The sequence below is a fragment of the Sander lucioperca genome, chromosome 16 (genome assembly GCF_008315115.2).
Source record: "Sander lucioperca isolate FBNREF2018 chromosome 16, SLUC_FBN_1.2, whole genome shotgun sequence".
Lineage (NCBI taxonomy): Eukaryota > Metazoa > Chordata > Actinopteri > Perciformes > Percidae > Sander > Sander lucioperca.
In genome coordinates this window covers 26,012,125-26,038,935 of record NC_050188.1, presented here as the reverse complement: position 1 = coordinate 26,038,935, position 26,811 = coordinate 26,012,125, and the positions used below count along the sequence as shown (strand labels likewise).

The following is a 26,811-nucleotide window of genomic DNA, read 5'->3' as shown; positions in this document are numbered from 1 at the left end:
TGACACACATTTCTAAAAAAAGGCAGATGAACGATCACAAGAACTTTACACAGTGATTAGTCAGGTTGAAAGTAGGCAGGGTTTTAACTTCTCTCTTCATTCTTTACACAGCTACAGTCAGTGTTGTACTCAAGACCGTTCTTGGTCTCAAGACCACTTTTTGAAGGTCTCGTCTCACAATCGACCACATTTTTATTCAGTCTTGTTTCAGTCTCAGATGAAGAGGACTCAGGATTTTATTTCAAGACCGGTCAAGATCACAACTGCAGGGATATCACTAAACTGCCGGTGTATCTGTATCTGCTTTATGTGTTAATATCATTACTGTGGTTGGATGTAAAACTTCATGTTTCAAATGCAACCAATAACTTTTCAGACTCGTTTCTAGTTTGAAATGTGTTACCCCCCCCAAATGTCAGCCAAATCGTTGGTCATACCATTTTGTCGCACTAAACTCCCTGCTTAGCTGTATTAATGAAATTAAGATGTGGCTTTCACAAAACTTTCTTCATTTGAACGAAGATAAAACTGAGTGTATTATTTTCAGTACTTCAGGCACGCAAAACGGTCCAGCTTTGAGTTTGGGAGCTGTGGCATCTTACACGAGGGCAGCTGTCAAAAATCTGGGGGTTACTTTTGATTGCAGCATGAAATTTGACGAACAGATCAGTGATGTTGTTAAAATGAGCTTTTTCCAGCTTTGTCTCCTGGCTAAAGTTAAACCCTTCCTTAACAGGCATGATCTAGAAAAGGCGATTCACGCTTTTATTAGTTCAAGGTTGGATTACTGTAATGCTCTTTATGTTGGTCTGAATCAGACCTCCATCTCACGTCTTCAACTTGTATAACATGCAGCTGCTCGCTTTTTAACAAACGCATCTAGACGTGCACACATCACTCCCGTTCTCTACACCCTACATTGGCTCCCTGCGTGTTTTAGAATCGATTTTAAGATTTTATTGTTTTAAAGAGTATTCGTCTGAGATTTTAACTTTGCGTGAGCACAACCGGTCATTGCGGTCTTCAAATCAGCTGGTTTTAGAAGTCCCAAGGTCTAGATATAAACGGTGGGGGGGTGATCTGCCCCGAGACTCTGGAACAAGTTATCCCCCCCCGCCCCCCCCAATATCCACAGTGTTACAGATGGAGCTCTTTTTAGGTCCAAACTCAAAACCTATCTGTTGTAGTAGTGTGACACTTTCCCTCTCCTATTTTTTTGTAACCTTTTCTGATTTGACTGGTTTCTATGTTCATTCTTTTTATTGTATGATATGTTGTTTTATACTTGATTCCTGATGTAAAGCACTTTGGATACCTGCTGGTTGCTGTAAAGTGCTATATAAATACATTTTGATTGATTGATTTTAATAATTGCATTTTATTTATTCTATTTTTTTAAAGAGTTTATTTGCAAAACGTCTAAAAGAAAACACACAGCAGTGTGTAAATTCTGCAATGTAACGCTAACCGATACAGCTGGGACCACCTAAAAATGTTATCTTCACTTAGTAAGGAAGCATAAAGAAAGGTAAGGTCAGCGTAAGAGACAATAGTGAAGCTAGCTAGCTAACGTTATCAATCTGCCTCTGTACCAAAACTCTCCAGGAATCTCTTCACCCCTCACCCAAAGGGATTTAGCAAATATTAGCTATTATATAACATATTCTGTTGTGTCTATACTGTATGTTTCAGTTTGGTCTTGGTCTGGTCTCGGTCTCGATACACTCTGGTCTTGGTCTTGGTTTAGGTAGTCTTGATTACAACGCTGCCTACAGTACTTCCATCACTTTTGGTAAGTGCAACAACACTTACTTAACCCTGCGTAACAGATGATGTGACATGGACCAGAGAGTGAGGATGTTTGCTACAGCCTTTTGCATTTGGCAGCATTAGATTCTCGCTGGCCATTTACAAGTGAAGCTGAGCTTGTAAACTAAAGTTATGGGACCTGTGAATAGCGTGAGTCATCTCCCTTGGTGTTTGCATCAGCTGGTAACATGACAAAGTGCAGGCATTAGAAAAAGAAATATTTTCCACATAACCATACTGGCACACAGAAATAGCACTTCCAGTGCATTGGGGTGGAGGCGTTTATGAGGCATATATTCCAAATCTAACACATAAAACTCCCACATGGCCATGGTAACATCACTTGGTAAAGTCAAAATCTTTTTCTTTGTATGTTGGTTAAACTGACCCTTTAACTTGACCTTCCAAGCATGAGGAGCTGCGGCTTATCAGATGTGCATTACCCAGAATCCCTTATGAAGTAATTTCCTTGAGTTGAAATCTGCTGTGCAGTTATTTTAGAGGAGGACGGAGGCATTTTAGGGATTTTTTAGGCATTTTGGTGCTAGGAGGAAAAAACACCAGTGCTTATATAATCAATAAACAAGTCGATATTCCGTGATTGCCAACACTAAAGCTACCACGCAGGATGGGATGCAGTCTATCAGCTGATGGAGTTACAGCACAATTACTGGAATGTCTAAAGTAGTGACCGGAAGCTTTCGAATGGAATGGATATCATAGAAGAAAACATTTTGTTGAAACAAACACTAGACACGCTACTCCTTTCATAGTAGACACAAGTTGACCCAGTATCTTATATATTATATAAGATACTTATATATACACTCATCCCCACTGGTCCTTGAATTCCGGCATTGTTTTGGTGGTTTTCACCGAGAGAAATGAGGATCACGTCAGAGAGACCGTCTACAGAAACAAGAGTGAAAAACAACATTTACAAAGTGGGAGGAACATTTGGACTCAAGTTCCTCTCCCTATTTAAAGGTGCTGTAGGTTTCTTAGAATCAACTCACTTGTGCTTTTTTTGGCAGTTTAGGAATCTGGTTTTGGACTTGCAAACTTCAACTTGTATTTGCTTTATATAATTGTACTTTCTTTTATATCCATACATAACCCTAATTTATATATCAAATTGTATTCTTCAATTCAGAAAGTTTTAAAGTTTTGTTGTTTTTTTAATCGTTCTTATGATGGTGTATTGTTTTCTGTGTTGTTATCTTGTTGTTGTCCTTGTAATTCGTCGATGTCATAGCAAAAGAGGGCTGGCCCTCAATGATCTTTTGAGTCAAAATAAAGGTTGAATGAATGAATGGTTCCGGAAGTAAAAATCCTATTGATTTTCTCCATAAGGATTTGGATTATCATCCATAAAGTCTAAACCATCCGAGCTACGAGAATGTGAAACTATAGTTTCTGCTCCTGTAGAAGACAGAAGACCATATGAAATCTACCTGGTTTTAAGAACAGGTTTTGTTCACCATGTCATGGAGAAGTACTACACTACCAACATTCCTAAGCAACGTCTCTGATGGGTGGAGCTCGCTGTTATTATGGAAATGTTGAGTCTCTGATCGTTTCTGTACAGTCTTGTACCTTTGCCTTTTTCAGTTTTCATATTGTTCTTTTGCGCCAAATCAAATGTGTTATGGTCACCATTCATCTCGTAGCTGGTTGGCTTGGTTCCAGGCTTAAAACTCTTTATATAAGCATTTAATGAAATGTCAAAGGAGATACTGAACGGGGAAAATCACTTCCAGAACCAGAGCTGTTCAAAAAGTGGGCGCTGACTGTTGAGCTCTAATCACCACCTGTTCTCCCACAGGAGGAGCTGTTGGGCTTTGTTTGCTTGGCCTGCTGCATAACCCAGACCTGGATAAGTGGCTGAAAATGGAGAAATGAATGGAAAAAAATGTAAATGAAAAGAATTATCCGTCCGGGGAAATCATGGGAGGAGAGAGGCAACAAGCAAATGTGTTTTAGAGGGATGAGATGACTTTCACATGAATTCGTCAGCTGTTTGGGCGGAGTTAGTAACTCCTTCAGCTGCACGGCTTCCAGGAAGGCTGCTCTCTATATCCTCGCCTATAGCTCCTCAGTGAGCCCTCAGTGATGCTCGCTCCTCGGGGCAGAAATAAGAGCTTTGAGACGGCTTTACAGAGGAGGGACAGAACAACATCTGGTTCAGCTGAGGACCGAGGAGCTATCAGATAAGGGACATGAGAAGCAGCTTTGGGCTAATCTTCCACATTAAATGAAAACACCTGTGTGGATGTATTGAGGATAGTACAGATATCAGTAATAAAACACTGAATCAAAGAAATGATCGACACCGAAATGTAGCATCTATATAAGAGAGATCCAAAGGGTCAGTTTGAGTGGGTGTGTTTTACCAGTGGACTGGTCTAGAACCAACCCCAGACTGCAGCGCAGCGTTAATGTTTGCTCTGCCCTCGACACATGCGGAACGTCCCGTCACTCCGTATCCCAGCAACCTCTGCATGAGCACACACACATACTCGAACTGCAGCTCAATGCTAATCAACACACACATCAGCTAAAAAAAATGGATTTTATTTGTTTCTCTTTAAAACTCTCAAACATTACAAACACGTATTACTTATTTTCTCTTTCTTTAAAATGTCCTGTCATATGAGGGTGTTTCAATTTTTACATGACCAACAGTCAAGGAAATGCTAACATACTCAACATACTCATTACACACAGCCTGCTTAAATGACTGAGTGTTTTCTAAGGCTAGTGTATGCATGCACAGTTTGTCTTTGTTTGAACAGTGGAGCAGAGTATTCAGAAGCAGACTGAGCTCAACTTCCTTGTAGTCACGGAGTCATTTGACCCGTCAGAGTCAATTTGCTCAGGTTTCCCATCTGTGCCATACAAGTAACTCACGTAGTACTTTGACCTTTTCCTGCAAAGAGCTCATCCTTGCTGAACGGGTTTTTCCTTTCCGTCAGCAGAGGGAACTCAGAGCAGTGGACCATGGGAACATTAGCTGCTGACAGGGAGGATGTTGATTGGTTAAAATGAGCGCTGCGTAGTTTTATGGGTCATTTAAAGTAACAGAAACAAAACTGCCTCGCCTAGCCTCTGTTTTTCCAAATTCCCAGGGTCAACAAGAAGCCAAATAAAGGAATGGTTTAACATTTGATGAAATGTTCTTCTTTTTTTTTCTTCAAAAATGAGATAAAAGGATTGATACCAATACCATGTCTGTGTTAGTACAGAGCTGGAGTCTGGGTATGCTTAGCTTAGCATAAAGACTGGAAGCAGAGGGAAACACAGAGACTCTGAATGGAAAGCATATATTAACTGACTCACTTTCCTACACACAGTGGCCAAATGGCATCAACGTTTGATCCAGATATATTGTCTTTACACAAACAGCAGCTCTATGTTAGGTTTATGGTCTACAGAGTTTAGGACGTCCTGGGAACAGCTGAGCCACTGTTCCTCCAGGTGTGTGATCCCCGTGTGGCTGCTAGTCGTCCTCTCGCAGTAAGGAGAGGTAGATGTTGGACTGGAGGAAGCGGGGATAACAGTCCGTGTCCAGGAGCGAGTAGATGCGTTTCTGAGCGTGGTCCAGAGAGGTGTGAGAGGGAGCCTGCAGCAGCTGGAGGCTCAGGTCCCGCGTCTTGCTGTCCAGGTTCACCTACAACAAGATCGCAGTCAGTAAGTCTGTGCTGCACTCATTATTCACAGCTCAATTCTAGTGTAGTCTCACATTGCCAGACAGTCTGTCTAGTCCACACAGCATTCCTGGTTGGGAGAAAAACATGCTCTGGTTTATTGGCATCTTTAAACCAATCACAATCGTCTTGGGCAATTGTGCTGGATGTGCCAGACGGAGCCATGGCCTCTGCTAAATAGCCTCAGGAAGGAACTTGTTTTGGCAGAACATGTGTACGTAAGGAGGCGAGCTCAGGAATTAAAATGCCTGTTGAGTGTGCAATAAGAATTTTACTCAAAAAAAAAAAAGAGATAAATATAATTTGATTGTCAGTTCTAGCTCGGAGGATGTTTCCTGAATCGACCGGAGTTTAGAATGCCAAGACAAAGAAAGTGGAAGGTGAGGGACAACCGGCGGATATAGACTAAATCCAGTGTAGTCATTTCTACTCTACCATCTAACTGTTGGCTTGTTGTCTGTTCATCTGACTGCTTGTGGCTCATGACCTATCAGACTTCATTTTAGTGATGTACCCAATATACTTTAATGTTTCAATGTTCATTTTACTTTAAGGAATATAACTGTAAACTACAAAAAACATATGTAGCCCCTTGAGGCTCACAGTAGGATTCTTTTTGCTTAGGGTGACCAGACGTCCCGGTTTGACCAGGACAGCCCCGATTCTGAGTTGTGTGTCCCGAGTCCCAACAAAAGCCTGGACGCTATAATGTCCCGGTTTACACCAACCACTATGACAATGTCCCGGTTGTCAGTGATTACATAGCCGACATGGTCTTATTATAGCCCGATCATTAACTAAACCCATGTAGAAAGACTAATTCATGTACCCTTACCATAAAGTGTTACCATAACTTTAGTTCAAGCCTGTGGCAGCAGTTCCAAATAATTTGTTTAGTGCCATGCAACGAAAAATAACTTTTCACAAAGTTTTTCACAAGTTCAGTGGGTGTATTTTCCAAAAGAATGCTTTAATTCTGAAAAATAAAGTTGGTTCCACACGAAACACTCAGTGTCTTTTAATATTATTTCTTAGATATGTAGGCTACATACTAAGAACATTCATGAATATTAACTGAGATAGCCCATTATGTTGTGAGCAGTAGGCCTACGTTTGCTGTTGGCAAAATTGTGTCTAATCTGTCTGTGTCTATGTCTGACCTGGGCTGGCACATGTTCACATTAAAAAGTGTGTACGTGCACGAGCACTACGGTCACGCGCAGAGTATCCCGGTTTTAGTTCCGGGAAATCTGGTCACCCTATTTTTGCTTTAACTGCTTTTGTGTAACCTGGTGATAAAGATGGTCACAGAGAGATAAAGAGTAGCATCATAGATTCATCCACAGATGCAGCCATAGCCGAGCATCAACCCCATCCACAGGCAGAGCAGCTGCGCTCACAGACAGTGGCTGCATACCATCACTGCTCTGAAAGGACTATTCAACCAATAATGTTTTTTTTTTTTTTTAAATGGCAAAAGAATACAACATGGTAGAGCTGCAACGGTACGTGTATTCGTGCCATTAGGGTGGGGGACGTTCTGTTAGGTATGAAACATCAGTACGCAGTGTGACCCAAACACGTCTATTTATGTCGACTACTCACACGCACAGAACAATACAAATCTGGAGAGCAAGTTTTTCCCGGAAAGTTTTGGCAGCGCACTGGTTGTTGTCTATCAGCTGTAGCACGCTAGTCGACTTAGCCCGGTTAGCCGGGTCAGTCAAGTTCAATGGACAACTATTTGTCCCAAACTGTATGCAGACATTGTTCAGCTGAAGTCGGATCCATCTATGGAAACACTTTAAACATTTCAATAACAACGGCTTCACCCGAATGTGTCGATTAGCGGAACGAACCAAAAACTGACCGGAAGGAGAGTCTTTCTCCCCACAGCATCCTGCAGCCTCCCACTGCAGAGTCACACCGTCATCATATCGCTGTGGCTATGTGCCTGCCCTGGATAAATGAGCTCAAGTTCTGCACGTTTTTAATTTCCCAAGTCGTGCCAAAAACATACCGAACCGTGACCCCAAAACCGAGGTACATACTGAACCGTTACACCCCTACAACATGGCCATACATGTGGTGTCAGATCAAAAGAAGACCGGACATTTATTCAAAGGATAGATCTACTCTAAACTTCCAACTTATAACTAATTGAGACTTCATGGGGTAGATTGGTCAGATTTAGCAAGACTGGATGAATCCAGTTTTCAAGGCATATGTCTAGGACGCGTTATTATGGAACCCACGCAACTTCTTCAAATGCCTAACCCCAACCAATCGGGCTGCTTTATAGGGCGGGACTTACCTAGAAGTTGCGTGGGATCCATAATGTGTCTAGGAAGGGGTGGACCAAAACACTAACAGCCACACTGTGGGCTGTGTATCTTTTGAAGTTTTTTGATCCAATGGCTGACTTTCAGTAAGATACTAAAAGCATACTTGTTCAATACCTTATTTTACTTCACAAAGGAAGTTAAAGTGAACAAATATTACATGTTGTCTAAATACAAGCAGCCAAACAAGAACCTTGCCTAAATAAAGTACATTCTAACTGTAATTCATTTGAAATATATTTGGATTTAAATCAGGTTCGATCGAACAGTTCGATCAAAGTCAACAACATTATGAATCTGCATAAGACATTCTCTGCTTGGTTGAGACTTGATTACTGTCTTTGGTTACATGGGCCATTTCTTGTCCCCTACCATGAAAAAAACTGCTCCAGAGTAAGCCATTTAGAAGGCACAGTTCTTACTTTGTGAAATATCGTTAATCAAGGACTACTCCATGAGCTAACTATGGAGAAAAGATAGGCCTGCATTGAGCATGTTACACTTTTATTGTTTTACTGCTGAACAAAGAGAAGGTCATTATAATTGAAGGCGGTTCTCTATCTTTGAAACTGGTAAAGTGGGGACTAATGTAAGATTTAGATGTGTTTCTGTTTTAGGGGTTAAATTATGGAATGAACTTATTGATGAGTTGAACGTTTGTATACGTCTCTGTTGAGTCTAAAATAATTATAGTATGAAGTCATTTGATTAAAATGTCAAATGACTAGGGTTGTATGCAAGTATTTAGTTTCATTTAGTTTTGTTGGATTTCTGGGTGATTCTATGGGATAGGCACAAATAAAATAAGCCTTGGCTTCAGCCTATTCCTTTTTCAGTTAGCTACGGTGGCAAATTGTGGGAATTAATTGTTTCTTTCATGTACGTTAACCAAAATAAAATGATTCCTCATCATCATCATCATCATCACCTTGATTGGAGTAGAGCTGAAAAGGTTAATCGATTAGTTGTTCACTATTAAATTAACCTCAAACTATTTTGATAATCGATTAAATCAGTTTGAGTAGTATAACTAAAATGTCTAATGTGTGTGATGTCAGCGTGTTAAATGTGAATATGTTGTAGTTTCTTCTCTCCTCTGGGACAGGACACTGAAGATCTTTGAGTTGTGGACAGAACAAGCCATATCGTCATCTTGGGCTTTGGGGAACTCTGATCCACATTTTTCACCATTTTGTGACATTTTAGAGGTCAAACAATTAATCCATTCATCCAGAAGATAAATAGTTTTTTCTCATTAGAACTAGTAAATACACCTTATAAAAGGTGGTTCTCTTAAGAAAGATGGCTCCTTAAAGATTTTGTTTTTGCTATTGAAGCAACATGAACCACCCACACGAGCTTCCGAAAACACTTGGAGCATCCAAACACACAGCGGCCTGTTTGGAGGGAGATGCATACTTTGAGTAACAACACAGCTGAAAACACACTGAATGGGGAAAAAAAGGTGTAGGTGTACATGTGACAGGTTATTATGGAACCCACGCAACTTCGAGGCAAGGCCCGCCCTTCAATAGCATTCACACGCTACTATTGGCCAGGCGTCCATGCTTACGTAAGGTAATGTAACCCAATGTGTTCAGGTCCTATCCCCTGACCAGTCAGCTATCCTAACCTTAACCACTCGAGGTCAATGCCTAACACCAACGTATCGGGCTGCTTCGTAGGGCGGGACTTGCCTAGAAGTTACGTGGGATCCATAATAACGCATGTGGAAGGGCTTAGAAAGAAATACACTTCCTGTTTCCATGAAGAGAGGCTGCATAGCAGCTAGACTGAATAAGAAAAGCAGGCGTGTACCTCCCGGGGGGCACCTGGCTGGATGTAGGTGGCGCAGATATCCTTGGCCCTCCTCTGCAGGCTGAAGTTGTTGGACGAGTTTCTGTACTGCTCACAGGCCAGATAGAACTGCAGATTCTCCTCGCTGAACTCAGAGCGCAGGAATGCTCCAAACACTGAAACACCAGCTGTGAGAGGAGGAGGAGGAGGAGGAGGAGGAGGAGGAGGAGGAGGAGGAGGAGGAGGGGCTTAGTTCACCATGCTATGTCACATTATGTGTGTTACAAGAGGACACCCACACACAAACAACAGTGACGCAACAAGCCCTCAGGCCTTATAAGCACATCACAAACACACAAGTATTGCCAGAAGTAGAGTTTAACTGGCTCATGTAAAGCCTTAGCACACACACACATTGTCTCTACTCCAGCTGCCTGCCTGCTAGGCTTCCACCCAGGGCTTGTTTGTGGTCCGATACTGACTGATTTATACAGAGGACGGCTTCAAACCGCTGACACCACACCTACAGCATGCCACAGCTCACACACGTCAGCTGCAGTGGACAGCAAAAAAAAATTAATCGAAAATCATCTGTATCGTGATTTCTTAGCAACGATATTTAAAATTGATTCTTTTCCGCGGAAACGGTATTTTTAATGGATTTTTTAAATCAATGATTCATGTAAATATGTTCTGTTTCTACGGTACCGCCAACGGAGACTACATCATATCTGTTTCTAGCAAAACAGAACGAAAACAGAAAAACGTTATGTTCTTCTTATATAAATGTATATAAATGTCAGGCTGACTGACTGACGTGATGTGCATTCTTCTTAGAAAACTATCAGTTTTTAGAAATGTCTCATGATATATTGTCTCTAGAAGTGTTTTATTCAACTTTGGTTTTTGTTAAAGAAGTAAAAGAAAATCGCGATACTCAATACTATCGAATCGCAATACTTGTAGAATCACAATGAATGAAAATCGCAACACAAATCCAATCGGCAGCCATGTATCGGGAAAGAATCGAATCAGGACAAAAGCCCTAACTTTGACCCTACTGATATCAACACACAGAGCCAAAGCAGAGGGACAAAGCCTGACATCTGGCGTGATGTCAGGCTTTGTCCTGGAAATGTCCTTCTGGTGACCCAGACTAGTTTACAGTCAATAGAAGTGACGGCTACCTGCTGGCAGCAGATAAAGGTGTGGTTTTAGTGGTACTTAGTATCTTAGAAATAAATATAAGGGTGCCTGGGAAGCTCAGTTGGTAGAGCGCGCACCCAGGTTTACTCCTCGGCCTCAGCGGCCGCGGGTTCAACTCTGACCTGCGGCCCTTTGCTGCATGTCATTCCCCCTCCTCCTTTCATGTCTTCAGCTGTCCTATAAAAATAAAGGCCTAAAATGGCCAAAGATAATAATAAATATAAGTCTGGAATAACTTACATAAATCCTTGGTTGCTGCTCCTTTTTTATCATTATTAAAAGAAATTAAATTACAAAAGTTGGCTACAATATTTCCAGGTACCCCCTGGCAACTACAGAAGTACCCCCTGGGGTCCACGTACCCCTGGTTGGGAATCACTGGCTTAAGGTAGCTAATACTTTTTAAAAGCAGTGTTGTTTTTAGGTGGAAAAAAGGTTAGGCAACAACTACTCTGCACAGATGTAAGCAGCAAATTGCACACTTTTACAATTAGACATTAGCATTACCTTACATTTCCCTCATAGTTTTACACAGGTGTTTTTAATTAATGTTATACTGTAACACCTATACTAACTTCTGCCAACGCTGAGTAAATGACGACAACAGTACTAATAGCCAATCAAATTGCATCAATTGGCATCAAACCTGTTCCTTCTGCTTTCTTTGCCAAAGGCTTTGGGGCATGCATATTGCTATTGTCCCATCTCAAATGCAAGACAAGCGCATTTAAAACACTGTGTTAAAGTAACTTTTTGATATTAATGATCGTCTTTTACATTCAAGCCATTGCCAAATGAAGTGCGGGATCACAGAAGGCTTGTATCATGTGGACGCGCCGACAGTGTTGTTGTCATTACTTAGAATTCCTCATGGGGGAGACAGAAACTACACACTATAGCTTTAAAACTACTCTGTCCAGCCACTGATCTTAAATGGTAGAATAATGATAAAAAAGGAGCAGCAACCAAGGATTTATGTCAAAAATTATTTCAGACTTATATTTATTTCTAATGTAGCCCAGGGTTAGTTCACAACCCTCTAGCTACTAGCTAGCTGCTTTTCAACACTAGCATTATTTTCTAACCTACTCGGTATAGCTATTAGTTAGTTAGTTAGTTAGTTATTTGCCCTAACGGATGTGGGAAGTTTGCTACTTTCGTTACTTTTGTGGTTTATGTGAGGTGTACTGTAGTTGACTCATAGTGGGGAAACCTAGCTTGAAAGCGGAGACAACACACTCATTAGGAAGGTTCACTGTCATTTATCACTCTCCGCCTATCAGATTGCTCAGGGGGCGGGATGATTGTGGGGTCGAAGAGACACACGGGGAGATGAGAGGAGGAAGGACGAAGGAGAGAGAAAAAGAGAGAAGTGTGGTTTAGCTACGAACAGAGAGATAGCTGCCAAAACTGGACGTTATACGGAAAGTATGTATTAAACTCCGTCGCAAAAAGCGAGGGAAAATAAAACGGGGATCAATACCCGCGAGCGCGAGGGTTTGCCGTGTTATTTACTTACGTTACTGAGGTTTCAAGTTTGAGGAGGTTAGCCTAGCCTACTACTGCTAGCGCTAGCCACGTGTGGAGTTAGGCTAGCCACCAGTTGCTCTGAGGTAAACATAAGTTTGTGTAGTGAGAAACGTCTTGCTGAGAGATTTGTTGTAGTTTAAACGCTGCTCAGTTAGCGCCACAGGATTCCCGGCACACCTGTGGTTCCACTGAGTAGCCTCCGAGGGAGCATCGTCACCCGGAAAGCGCCACTGGTGACCAGGGTAAAGCCAGTGGTTCCTCCGGCTACGAGGGAAAGCAGTGGATCAACAGCCATTGTTGGTCAGTGCGGGCCTATTGATCTGGGAACGCAGGGAGAGACACTCTTTGGCTCACTTTGTGGCTAAAAGGACAGTGAGTACTACATATCAACCGTCAACACGAACTTAACAGGCCTGCAACGGGGGTTTATTTTATTTTGCCGTCTTTTGTATTTTTTTTTTATATTGTTACTGTATGTTAAGTTGTGCTATTATAATACAGTTGTGTTTTGTACTACTGACTCCGGCTCCACTCACTGGTTAGTATAACCTTTATACCGTAGGGGCGTTTAAGCTACACTGATTACACAGCAGGCTTAACAGGTGAGAACCATACCCTAGGACCCAGGTTACACTAACACCCCTCTGAGGCAAAAGAGGGCTAGATAAATGGAGGCACCGCTGGGATTTTTTTTTAGAATGTCGTTTTAGTATATTCAGTGAGTGGAAGTTACTAGCTTTTAAGCTTTTACACGTTAACATAAGCTTGAGCAGTTGGCAGTCGTTAACATGTCGCTACTTTGGAGTTGGTGTAAAGGGGAGGGAGTAGATCCTAGTCATGCCATAGTGGTCAGTGATGTCCCGGATGACACAGAGGTAGAGGAAATAGAGAACGCCCTTCAGAGCATAAAGGTTTTGGGGAGGGTGCGTGTGCGTGGCCGCCTGTGTGACCCCCATACTCAGAGACTTGTAGTACTTTGCGAGTGCAAAGAGGTGGTTAGCAAAGAGGCCCTACCTAGTGAAGTGTACTCAACAGCTGGGGGTAGCCCATGGATACTTAGTGGGCCAGATGATGAAGTCACTACTGTAGTATTTGAGACCAGGGGCACCAACCCCACACTCCCAATGCCGTCGCCATCCCACACAAGAAGCAACACCCAGCCAGAGCCCTCTTCTCCCGATGTGCCAACCTCTGTTCCTGTGGACGCATTTTTCAAAGTGGTGGAGAACCTCATTGAGAAGACCACAAGACCCTATGATGGCCACACATTCAGACGACTACGAGTCTTCTCAGGTGTCCTTCCCACCCCTGCTGGAGAAGAGAGCCTTGACACCTGGCTAGACCAAGCACGCCTGATGATTGACGAAAGTGAACTTCCCCGTCGGGAGAAAAGAAAAAGAATTATCGAATGTTTGAGAGGGCCAGCCTTGGATATAGCTCAGGCTGTTCGCAGTAACGACCCTGACGCCACCCCTGATGACTACCTAACAGCATTGGAAAAGGCCTTTGAGTCCACAGAATCTGGAGAAGATTTTTATATAGCATTCAGATCCATGCAGCAACACTCTGGAGAGAGGTTGTCAGACTTTTTGAGACGAATTGAATGCTCGCTGACCAAGGTCGTTCAGAAAGGAGGACTTGACACATCCCAAAGAGACCGGGCCCGAGTAGAGCAGTTGCTGCGAGGAGCAGTTGAGTCAGACTTGGAGTTGGTGCAGTTACGCCTGAGAGAGAGAAAACACCACCCTCCTACCTTTCTTACACTCTTACATGAGATTCGCGAAGAGGAAGACCGACATCTGGTGCGCTGCAAGCCCACTTCCAGTGCACGTAAAGCATCAGTGCGTCAGTTTAATGCTACAGAGAGTACCACACACACTATATCTGAAACAGCCCGTCTGAGAGCAGAGGTTGATGAATTAAAGGTAAAGCTCTCCAACTTATATCCTCAGAACCGGCACGACCCACCAGCCGTTGTAGAGGGTGATCTTATACAACCCACTAGAGGGGAAAGAGCCGAGAAGAGTGCCACCCCAGATATTCAGCAGCAAGTGAGTAACTTACAGCACCAACTCCAGACCATGGCGGTTCATTTTAAAGAACACTCCATCAGAGCCGTCAGGGGAGGACCGGACACCGAGATGCCCACTAGACATTATGATTCCACCAGAGGGGCCCCCCAGAAATGGTCCGCTGAACCACGTCAGCACCAGGATGCATTCTTTTGCTACAGATGCGGTGAAGATGGTCATGTATCAAATAGGTGTACTGCTGCAGAAGACTAACAAAGTCATCTCTAAGTTGATTAACGCTTTGAAAAAAGCCAAACGAGAACCACCCTCTAGAACAGAAAAACCCACACTGAGACATAGCCAGGCCAAGACGAGTGCGGTGAGTGCCCCTAGAATTCCAAGCATCCCTGATGGCCTAGTGGGAAACCCCTCCTTGAGTCAAGTGATTATAGAAGGTCGGTACTGTCATGCGTTGATGGACAGTGGTTCCACAGTGACCATCATTTTTGAGCAGTGGTATCAGAAGTATCTGAGCCATGTCCCTCTTCACCCCATTTCCAGTCTTGCCATCTGGGGATTAGGAGACTCAAGCTATCCTTACAGAGGTTACGTGGCAGTGTCAGTAGAGTTCCTTGAAGATGGGGCTGATCGACAGCCGAAGCCCATATTAGCTCTTGTGTGCCCTGACCCCCCAGGCCCCGACCAAGTGCCTGTGATCATAGGTACCAACGCCAGGTCATTTAACCATGGACCTAGTACTGATAAAATCCACACCGACCACAGTCACACAGCCAAGGTCTGGAGAGTGAACACCCTACCAGTGAGCAGGGAGGGGACGTCTTCCCCATGGAACGAGTGTGCCGGGCATGTCAAGTGGACAGGTCCAGGGCCACTTACCATTCCCGCTGGCGAATCTCGCCGTGCAGTCTGCAAAGCCGCTGTTACCACTGAGAAACCCAGCATCCTGGTCATAGATGCGCTAAACCTGTTGCCAGCTGGAGTTACCTCACCGCCGTGTGTGCTTCTCCCCTCACACATACAGCAGGGTGATGTGTCTTTATGGATAAAGAATGAGAGCCTCAAAGAGCGAGCCATTCCCAAGGGCTCTGTTATCGCACACATTTACCAAGCAGATGTGGTTACTGAAGTCAAGGCTGACACTAGTGATAGAGGCCAGCTTGATCCGGAGCTTTTCTGTTTTGAACACTCACCTATTCCTCCTGCTTGGAAACATAGGCTGGCACAGCAGCTGGCAAAGAGAACAGCAGTGTTTTCAGTTAGCGAGTGGGACATGGGCCTTGCAAGAGGAGTGGAGCATGAGATACGAGTGAGTGATTCTCCCCCCTTTCGAGAGAGATCTCGACGCCTTGCCCCTGCTGACCTTGATGATATCAGACGTCACCTGCAGGAGCTGCTGGCTGCTGGAATCATTAAAGAGTCCCGGAGTCCCTATGCTTCTGCCATCGTCGTGGCCCGAAAGAAAAATGGAAAAGTTAGAATGTGCATAGATTATCGTACTCTGAATGCTAGGACCATTCCGGACCAGTACACCGTCCCGAGGGTGGATGATGCTCTGGACTGCTTGTCAGGCAGCCAATGGTTTTCGGTTCTGGACCTCAGGAGCGGCTACTATCAGATAGCCATGGCCGAACAAGATAAAGAGAAGACAGCATTCATATGCCCGTTAGGGTTCTATCAGTTTGAGCGCATGCCTCAGGGCATCTCCGGAGCTCCAGCTACATTTCAAAGATTAATGGAGCGAGTGGTGGGAGACATGAACCTGCTGCAGTGCCTGGTTTATTTGGATGACATCGTCGTTTTTGGTCGGACACTCGAAGAGCACGAAGAAAGGCTGTTCAAAGTTTTGGATCGATTGCAGGAGTACGGGCTCAAAGTTTCCATCGATAAGTGCCAGTTTTGCCAGAGTCAAGTCAAGTATGTGGGGCACATTGTTTCTGCAGCAGGAGTCGCCACCAATCCGGAGAAGATCAGGGCGGTGGCTCAGTGGCAGCAACCGACTGAGCTCAAGACCCTGCAGTCTTTCTTAGGATTTTGCGGGTATTACAGGCGATTCATCGCCAACTACTCGGCCATTGTACGCCCACTGACTGACTTGACAAGGGGTTACCCTACCACACAGAAAGGGAAAGCACCCAAGAAAGACAGTAGTCCCCTGTTTCGGAAATCAGAGCCTTTCAATGACCGGTGGACACCAGAGTGCACAGAGGCCTTTAAAAAGATCAAGTACTGTCTCACTCATGCTCCTGTATTGGCCTTTGCTGACCCCAACAAGCCATACATACTCCACGTTGACGCCAGCTTTGAGGGATTAGGCGCCGTGTTAAACCAGCAGTATCCACAGGGTTTACGTCCTGTTGCGTATGCTAGTAGGAAACTGAGTAATCCAGAGCGAAACTATCCCGTCCACCAACTTGAGTTTCTGGCACTGAAGTGGGCTGTGGTAGATAAGTTCCATGACTACTCATATGGAGCCAAATTCACCGTAAGAACCGATAACAACCCCCTCACCTATGTCCTGACAACGGCCAAGTTGAACGCCACAGGCCATAGATGGCTAGCAGCCTTGTCCACCTACGAATTTGGGCTTCAGTACAGGCCTGAAAGAAAGAACGTGGATGCGGATCTATTGTCCCGAAATGTGGCCGATGATACGGGCTGGTTGTCGCCACAAGGGGTGAAAGCAGTGTGCCAACGTGTTAGTTCCCGTGAGTCCCCACATATGTCCAGATACATTGAGAGTTTAGGAGCCTCCCCGCAGGCGATCCCCGAGGCTTATGCATACCCCACAAGGGTTGCTACAGGACCTCTGGAGCAAGTGAGTGCTGATGAGCTGCAAGTCGCACAGGAACAGGACCCAGTCATCAGTAAGGTCAGGCGGGCCATGTTAGACAGAGTGTGGCCTCCTAGCCAAGCAGGTGGTGATCCTGACTTTGTTCTGCTATGGAGAGAAGAGAAAAGGCTGGAGTTGGTGAATGGGCTGCTATACAGGAAGATTAGCAAGCCCGAAAGTAAAGCCATTTTTCAGTTGATCCTACCTGAGAAATACAGAGTGAGAGTCCTGAAATCCCTGCATGATGAGTCTGGTCATTTAGGCATTGAGCGCACCCTGGCACTGGCGCGAGACCGTTTCTACTGGCCAAAAATGATGGTTGACATCACTACGTACATTAAGAACTGCGGCCGATGTGTGGTCCGGAAGACACTTCCACACAGAACATCTCCTTTGCACCAGATCGCTAGCACCGGACCATTAGATCTTGTGTGCATTGATTTCCTGTCACTAGAGCCTGATTCTCGGGGTATCTCCAACATATTAGTGGTGACCGACCACTTCACCCGATATGCCCAGGCTTATCCCACCAAAGACCAGCGTGCAGTGACTGTAGCCAAGGTACTGATGGAGAAGTTTTTTGTCCATTATGGTCTACCAGCAAGGATCCATTCAGACCAAGGACGGGATTTTGAGAGCAAGTTGGTGAAGGAGCTCCTCCAGGTGCTAGGGGTAAAAAAATCGCGGACGACGCCATACCATCCTCAAGGTGACCCTCAACCCGAGCGGTTTAACCGGACCCTCCTGTCGATGCTGGGGACCCTGCAGCCACATCAGAAACAACAGTGGAGCCAACAAGTTGCAGCGTTAGTGCATGCTTATAACTGCACCCGTAACGACTCTACCGGGTTCTCGCCCTACTACTTGATGTTTGGGCGGGAGGCACGGCTTCCAATCGATCTGTGCTTTGAGACCACCATTGAAGAAGAAGAGGAAGTGAGACATCGGCATTACGTAGAGAAGTTACGAGAAAACTTGAAACAAGCTTACCACCTGGCTGTTGATAATTCAGATGGAGTGCACCAAAGAAACAAAAGGCGGTATGATGCAAGTGTCCGCCCACACCAGCTGGCGGAGGGAGACAGAGTGCTCGTCCGTGCATTTGGAGACAATGGAAAGGGAAAGCTCAAAGATAAATGGGATTCTCGACCCTATGTTGTTCTACAGAAGTTACCAAACCTACCAGTGTATCGTCTCCAGCCTGAAAGAGGGAATAAGGTGATAAAGATTCTTCACAGAGATCACCTGCTTCCTATAGGGTGCCTGATACGTCTGCCTGAAGAGCACGAGAGACAGACCCGTCCCACCCACACTCACGCACGAGTGCCCCGGACGCGACGGCACACATAGATGCGTGGAGAGGAAAGAATTCTGGGAGGACCCAGCAGCGATCAATCAGACTCGGATGAGGACATACTCCCCAGTCGGAATGGAAGTTTGCTTAGACGGAGACTGCAGACACTAGTCCAAAACAAGGATGTTCTTACAAGGTCTCATCTCCCCAACACACAGAGCGAAGTGGGGGTTAGTGAAAAAACATCAGACAGCGCTGAGGGTGAAGAAGAAGTCCCAGAACATGGCGACAGTGATGACCCTGGAGCTAAGGATGTGTCTGATGCCGAACAGACATGGGACGGGGTGGTGCCCTTGGTCGGTAGCTCACCAGACAGTGCACACAGTGAGGCCGGGGACTTGCCATTAAGGGAAGACTCATTTGAGAGGTTGCAGTCACAGCCTGTAAAGAGGGTGAGGCGTACTGTCAAGTCTGTAGTTAGATTAAATTACAAAGATTTTGGTAACCCTTCAGACCAGCCAATAGAGATTGTGCACAGGGGTTTAAGAATCTGCATATCCCTTTAATACAGATATCAGTGTCCCTCTAGGACAGTCTGTGTCAGGGGATAGGGGGGCAGGAAGTTGGGTCATCAGCAAACAGTCAGATGAGGACATCCAGACCTTTAGAAAGGGGGGGGTGTAGCCCAGGGTTAGTTCACAACCCTCTAGCTACTAGCTAGCTGCTTTTCAACACTAGCATTATTTTCTAACCTACTCGGTATAGCTATTAGTTAGTTAGTTAGTTATTTGCCCTAACGGATGTGGGAAGTTTGCTACTTTCGTTACTTTTGTGGTTTATGTGAGGTGTACTGTAGTTGACTCATAGTGGGGAAACCTAGCTTGAAAGCGGAGACAACACACTCATTAGGAAGGTTCACTGTCATTTATCACTCTCCGCCTATCAGATTGCTCAGGGGGCGGGATGATTGTGGGGTCGAAGAGACACACGGGGAGATGAGAGGAGGAAGGACGAAGGAGAGAGAAAAAGAGAGAAGTGTGGTTTAGCTACGAACAGAGAGATAGCTGCCAAAACTGGACGTTATACGGAAAGTATGTATTAAACTCCGTCGCAAAAGCGAGGGAAAATAAAACGGGGATCAATACCCACGAGCGCGAGGGTTTGCCGTGTTATTTACTTACGTTACTGAGGTTTCAAGTTTGAGGAGGTTAGCCTAGCCTACTACTGCTAGCGCTAGCCACGTGTGGAGTTAGGCTAGCCACCAGTTGCTCTGAGGTAAACATAAGTTTGTGTAGTGAGAAACGTCTTGCTGAGAGATTTGTTGTAGTTTAAACGCTGCTCAGTTAGCGCCACAGGATTCCCGGCACACCTGTGGTTCCACTGAGTAGCCTCCGAGGGAGCATCGTCACCCGGAAAGCGCCACTGGTGACCAGGGTAAAGCCAGTGGTTCCTCCGGCTACGAGGGAAAGCAGTGGATCAACAGCCATTGTTGGTCAGTGCAGGCCTATTGATCTGGGAACGCAGGGAGAGACACTCTTTGGCTCACTTTGTGGCTAAAAGGACAGTGAGTACTACATATCAACCGTCAACACGAACTTAACAGGCCTGCAACGGGGGTTTATTTTATTTTGCCGGCTTTTGTATTTTTTTTTATATTGTTACTGTATGTTAAGTTACCGGTTTATTCAGGGTATTTATATCCGTTTGCAATTGTTAGATAAATAAATTGAAATACTCTGTACCCACACTACGGATGATAAGGGTAAATGTTGATTAATGTTGATTGTGCTATTATAATACAGTTGTGTTTTGTACTACTGACTCCGGCTCCACTCACTGGTTAGTATAACCTTTATACCGTAGGGGCGTTTAAGCTACACTGATTACATATGAAGGTAAATATGGTGCAAAATGGGAGAGCTTGTAGAATACAATGTGAGAACTTGCAGAACAAAAAATCTGAACTTGTATGTTAAAATTTGCACTTGTAAAAATTTAATTTGCACTTGTAAAAATAAAATTTGCACTTGTAAAAAATATTCACACACATGTGATCTGAATTTGAAGTCATACAAAGAAAAAAAACATGAGAGCTTGTAAAAAAAATCTGAACTTGTAAATTGAAATTTGCACTTGTTCACACACCTGTATTCTGAATGTGAAGTTACAGAAAAAATATTCACAAATGTGTAGATTGATATTTACATGAACACAATGACAGCTGCAAACTTATAATGCAACATTTACTCGTATACTTTTTTTTTTTACTCTGGTTCATTTTCCATCACAACCACAACTCAGTGATTACAACCTCTCGAATCTGTCACTGCAACTTCACATATGTGCTCTCTCGCATCACAAAGTGGCGAATCTGCGCACCTCGACTTTCACAACACTCTTGACGATACATTTGGTGCAAAACTAATTTGTACCTGTGGACTTAGGCTGTGGAGCTCTGAGCTAACAGAACGGGAAAATCAGGGTTTCTATCGCCAGATGAGGGACAACTCTGTCTGGCTTATTTATGTAGCATGGAAACTTGGTGGAATAGCATGCTAGCGTTAGCTAACTAGCAGCCAGCCCGCTTCTAAATAAATACCTTTTAATTTAATTGTCTAAACATTTTTAACAGTCAAACTAAAACACTGGCGGTGAGCTCCACGGCCTGCAGCCGCAGACGGACCGTCATCAGTGGGGATCGACCAGCGTAGTAACACTGCTTTTGCCAGAAAGCTTCGCTGCCGACCTCGACCTGCAGTCGGAGCTCCAGCGGGACACGGAGAGCCCCACATCCGGTAGCAGCGGCCCATCCCCCGGCCATGACCAGAGCTTGCTTTGCTGATGTTGTGCATCCCTGCTAAGAATTGCACCCGCTTGGGCAGAAACAATAATTTCTGCAGAATTCATTGCTGCCGAAAATTGCATCTAGGTAGCAAGGAAATGCTACTACAGAGTCTGATAAAACATTGATGTCTCTAAACCTTCTAAAATCCTAATCATTATTGATGAACATGACAAAGAGATTTACTATTGCCTAGTTTTTAAACAGTACTTTGCCTTATAAAATCATTATTTTCCCTAGTGGATGCAATTCTCGGCAGGGATGCGAAACTTGGCACCTGTTACCCACTGATGACGGTCCGTCTGCGGCTGCAGGCCGTGGAGCTCACCACCAGTGTTTTAGTTTGACTGTTAAAAATGTTTAGACAATTAAAAGGTATTTATTTAGAAGCGGACTGGCTGCTAGTTAGCTAACGCTAGCATGCTATTCCACCAAGTTTCCATGCTACATAAATAAGCCAGACAGAGTTGTCCCTCATCTGGCGATAGAAACCCTGATTTTCCCGTTCTGTTAGCTCAGAGCTCCACAGCCTAAGTCCACAGGTACAAATTAGTTTTGCACCAAATGTATCGTCAAGAGTGTTGTGAAAGTCGAGGTGCGCAGATTGGCCACTTTGTGATGCGAGAGAGCACATATGTGAAGTTGCAGTGACAGATTCGGGAGGTTGTAATCACTGAGTTGTGGTTGTGATGGAAAATGAACCAGAGTAAAAAAAAAGTATACGAGTAAATGTTGCATAAGTGCAAATTTCAATTTACAAGTTCAGATTTTTTTTACAAGCTCTCATGTTTTTTTCTTTGTATGACTTCAAATTCAGATCACATGTGTGTGAATATTTTTTACAAGTGCAAATTTTATTTTTACAAGTGCAAATTAAATTTTTACAAGTGCAAATTTTAACATACAAGTTCAGATTTTTTGTTCTGCAAGTTCTCACATTGTATTCTACAAGCTCTCCCTTTTTGCACCATATTTACCTTCATAATTACACAGCAGGCTTAACAGGTGAGAACCATACCCTAGGACCCAGGTTACACTAACACCCCTCTGAGGCAAAAGAGGGCTACACTAAGATACTAAGTACCACTAAAACCACACCTTTATCTGCTGCCAGCAGGTAGCCGTCACTTCTATTGACTGTAAACTAGTCTGGATCAACAGAAGGACATTTCCAGGACAAAGCCTGACATCACACCAGATGTCAGGCTTTGCCCCCCCCCCCCATTGGGTCTGTATGTTTCTGTTCTCAAACTCTGTTCTCTTCGGTAAACAGCAACATATTTTGAGCTAGCAAGCTACACGCTGAAAATGTCAAGTTTCTAAGACATTTTGAAACGTGCAACAAGACAGGCCTACTTGGTTCTTTCAGGGAATGATTGTAAAGATTTACTAAGAATATGTTTAGGTCATTTCCTCTCTAACTGGGAGGTTTTGGGACTGACTGGTGGGATTGCTGTAGACAAAGTATACACGGTGATACACTGGTAAGAGCCAATGAGGTTTAACCATGTATCAGCTAATTTAAATAACTCACGTTACTGTATTGTGTCAACAGTTAACTTCATTTAATGTTGGATGTGGCGTTTTCTTTTGCGGGGTGTAAATGTTCCACCAAAACAAGTTGCTTCCTTTTTGCAGAGCCTTTCTGCTGTCACTGCGTCCAGAGCTTAGCGCCACCCAAGACAATTGTGATTGGTTTAAAGAAATGCAAACAACCCATAGCGTTTTTTTCTCCACAGCGCTGTGGAGATAAAGCTGGCAATGTGAGACTAACTGTATACGGACATTAAATCACACACTGTAGCTTCCCTACATCTGATTAGAGTCCGACCATTTCTGTAACTTCCCGAGACCGACATTCACATCCACTACTTTCACATCCCCTTCATGCAATGATTGGCCAGCTGTGTGGAGGTGAGAAAGGAGCCAGGGTTTGAATGTCTCTCCCACTTTTGTAGCTCTCTTTTTTCATACATTACACAACTGTTTGCGTCACTTTTCAAGTGCAACACCATCTTCCAGGAGAGACTATCTAGCCATTTGCTTCCATTCATTTCCACAGTCTGAAATCAACTTGTAAAGACTTGAAAACTTGCTTAAACATCATTTCTGTTTTTATTGTGGTCAAAAGCCCCATTCAGACTTGATAATTATTGCAAGAGAATGTGAGGCAATACTATATTACTCATGCTTCTCTCTGTAATTAGAAGCATCGTTGTGAACTGCATTTTAGCCATTTAAATCACAGTAGATGGTCTGTGAATAGAGAACACATTCCCAGCTTACCACACATTACCACACCTCCTCCTCACCCATTGGGGCAGGGTTTTTCTTTGTGGACAAGAAAGATAAGTCTTTGCGTCCTTGCATTGATTTCAGGGGCCTTAATGAAATCACTGTAAAAAAAATAAGTATCCACTGCCACTAATCGACTCCGCTTTTGGCCCCTTGCACCAGTCCACCATCTTATCCAAGCTAGCCTCCGCAACGCCTACCACCTCGTCAGGAGAAAGGAGGGAGACAAATGGAAAACCGCTTTCAACACCCCTCTCGCTCCTTTTGAATATTTGGTTATGCCTTTTGGCCTGACCAACGCCCCTGCCGTTTTTCAGGCTCTCGTCAATTATGTTCTACGAGACATGCTAAACAGGTTTGTGTTCGTCTATCTAGATGATATCTTGATATTTTCCATAGACATGAATGTACACACTCAACACGTAAGACTTGTGTTACAGAGACTGCTTAAGAACAGACTTTTTGTTAAGGCTGAAAAATGCGAGTTCCATGTCACAGCTGTCAATTTCTTAGGGTTCGTGGTGAAGAAGGGTCAGTTGAAGGCAGATCTTGCCAAGATCCAGGCCGTGGCCCATCCCTTCCACCCGTACGCAGTTGCAGAGGTTTTTGGGGTTTGCCAATTTTTACCATTGTCACAGCTCACCTCATCTAAAGTTCCCTTTTTGTGGTTGCATGCCACTGACATGGCTTTTCGACAGTTGAAGCGTTTGTTTACCTCTGCCTGTTCTCATTCATCCAAATCCCGCTCTCCAGTTAGTGGTGGAGCTTGATGCCTCCGACTCTGGTGTTGGTGCGGTTCTTTCTCAACGCTCCCCTGCTGATGGCAGACTGCACCCTTGTGCCTTTTTCTCTCACCGGCTGACATCTGCGGAGAGGAATTATGATGTCGGCAACAGGGAACTTCTGGCTGTGGTACTGGCTCTTCAGGAGTGGAGGCACTGGCTGAAGGGCTCCTCTCATCCTTTTTTGGTGTGGACGGATCACAAAAACCTCTCTTATCTGCAGTCAGCCCAGAGGCTGAACTCACACCAGGTTCGTTGGGTCCTGTTCCTGGGCCGATTTCAGTTCACCAGATTCCTTGTCCCGTCAGGGGGAGGATTCGCATGAGGAGTGCATCATCCCTTCCTCCTCCCTTCCTCCTGTGTAATGGAGGCGGCCAGGTGGGAGGTGGAGTGGGTGGTTCAGGAGGCTCAGCGTGACCAGCCAGCTCCTGATAACTGTCTTCCTGATTGGATGTCCGGCCCGCCATCTGCCAGGTCCTCCGTGCTCCAGTGGGGACACTCTCTCCCTGCTCCAGCAGCGTTTCTGGTGGCTGACCATGTCATCTGACACCAGAGAGTTTGTCTCTGCCTGTGCACGCAGCAAGTCCTCTCATCTGAGACCGGCTGGCCTACCCATCCCGCATCGCCCATGGTCCCACATCGCTGTGGATTTCATGACTGGACTCCCACCATTGGAGGGTAATTCTGTTTTTCTGACCATTGTGGACCGTTTTTCTAAGACTGTGCACTTTGTTCCTCTGTCCAAACTTCCGTCAGTGATGGAGACAGCCAACCTTCTCGTCCTACAAGTGTTTAGACTCCATGGCATCCCCCAGGACATCGTATCTGACCGAGGCCCGCAGTTTTCGTCCAGGGTCTGGAAGGCTTTTTGCTTTTTGTCAGGTGTTGGGGGCTTCAGCCAGTCTGTCATCGGGTTACTAAGGGTCAGACGGAGCGGGCCAACCAGGACCTTGAGTCGGCTCTCCGGTGTGTGTCTGCTTGCCATCTTGCCTCTTGGTCCACCCATCTGCCCTGGGTGGAATATGCCCACATCTCCCTTGTCTGCTCGTCTACTGGAATATCACCTTTTATGGCTTCCTTGGGTTTTCAACCTCCCCTCTTCCCTGTCCAGGAGAACGAGGTTGCTGTCCCCTCAGTTCAGGACCATCTAAGTTGTGCCCGTCGGGTCTGGGTAGAGGCTAGGGAAACTCTCGTTGTCCAGCTTGGACCATTTGGACTGTAGCCTCCTGTTCCCTGCCAGTACTAGAGGCTTTTGCTAATAAACACCCTGTACCGCTCTCTGTCTCCTGTCTCTGCATTTCGGGGCCAATATACTGGACTCAAACCTAACAAAAAGTCCTGCATTGAAAATGTTACTTAGCTAAAAGTATCATCAGGAAAATGTAGTTAAAGTATTAAAAGTAAAAGTATTCAATGCAAAAAAATCCTCCCATTTTAGAAAGTGTAAAAGGTCCAACCAATTGTGTGTTTAATGGTCTAATCATTTCAGCTGGACTTGTAGGCCGTTATATTGTTGGCTAGTTCACTTTAGAATCAAACATCAGATTTTATAAACTACATGTGTTTTGTGTGCAGGAATCTTAATGTGTAAAGTAACTAGTAACTAAAGCTGTCAGATAAATGTAGTGGAGTAAAAAGTACAATATTTCTCTCTGAAATGTAGCGGAGTAGAAGTAGAAAGTGGCATGAAAAGAAAAGTAAAAAGTACAAGTACCTCAACATTTGTACTTAAGTACAGTACTTGAGTAAATGTACTTATTTACATTCTACCACTGCGCAGAAGTTATTGTAAACAAACATTGTGATTCATTCTATATGTACGGCTAATGATCCCTCTGCTGTCAGGGTACGTGGTTACTTCTTTAAGACACATCGGCTTGGCTGGCCACGCTCTACCATTTACCTATAAAAAGGCCCATACACACAGAGCCGACAGCCAAACGTCGGCAGAAAAGGCAGTCGGGCTGATCAGTCTCCCCAAATTGGTCAAAAAAGTGCCTCAGAACACACCAAAGCGACGAGACGTAATACGTCTCCATAACAGCAGGCGGCGCTAATCTGTATTGTCGCCCAAAAATGAAAACCGGCAGCTGATTGGACGAACGCGTCACGTGGGTCTGGTTTCTCCAGAAATTCAAAGCCAGACTGTCATTGCGGCTCGTTCAGAATACGATCTCATATTGGACTAAAATAGTTCACCGAAACGTGTTTCTGAAAACATTTTAAGAGAGAAATAGGCCGTGCAGTTGCTGAATCTGTCTTCATTTCAGATCGACAAAGGTCAGTTTAAAAGATTTTCGTCAGATTTTGAGAGACTCTAGTCACGCTCATCCCGCTCCCCGTT

At 44.5% G+C, this 26,811-nt stretch overlaps 1 protein-coding gene across 5 annotated transcripts in view; it reads right to left on the bottom strand.

Moving 5' to 3' along the window:
- Window positions 1-4,368: 4,368 nt before the first annotated feature.
- si:ch211-152p11.4 (regulator of G-protein signaling 1) overlaps window positions 4,369-26,811 on the bottom strand; it is a 35,650-nt gene continuing 13,207 nt past the window's right edge. For 3 of the 5 annotated variants that reach the window (XM_031278962.2, XM_031278963.2, XM_031278964.2), the window contains exons 5-6: window positions 9,677-9,843; window positions 4,369-5,479 (exon numbers count right to left, since the gene is read on the bottom strand). In XM_031278962.2, coding sequence (XP_031134822.1) covers window positions 5,309-5,479; window positions 9,677-9,843 — 338 coding nt within the window. In that variant the 3' untranslated portion in view covers window positions 4,369-5,308. Of the gene's footprint in view, window positions 5,480-9,676; window positions 9,844-24,777; window positions 25,061-26,811 lie in introns of those variants that run through there. The other 2 variants (XM_031278966.2, XM_031278967.2) reach the window with 2 other exon arrangements.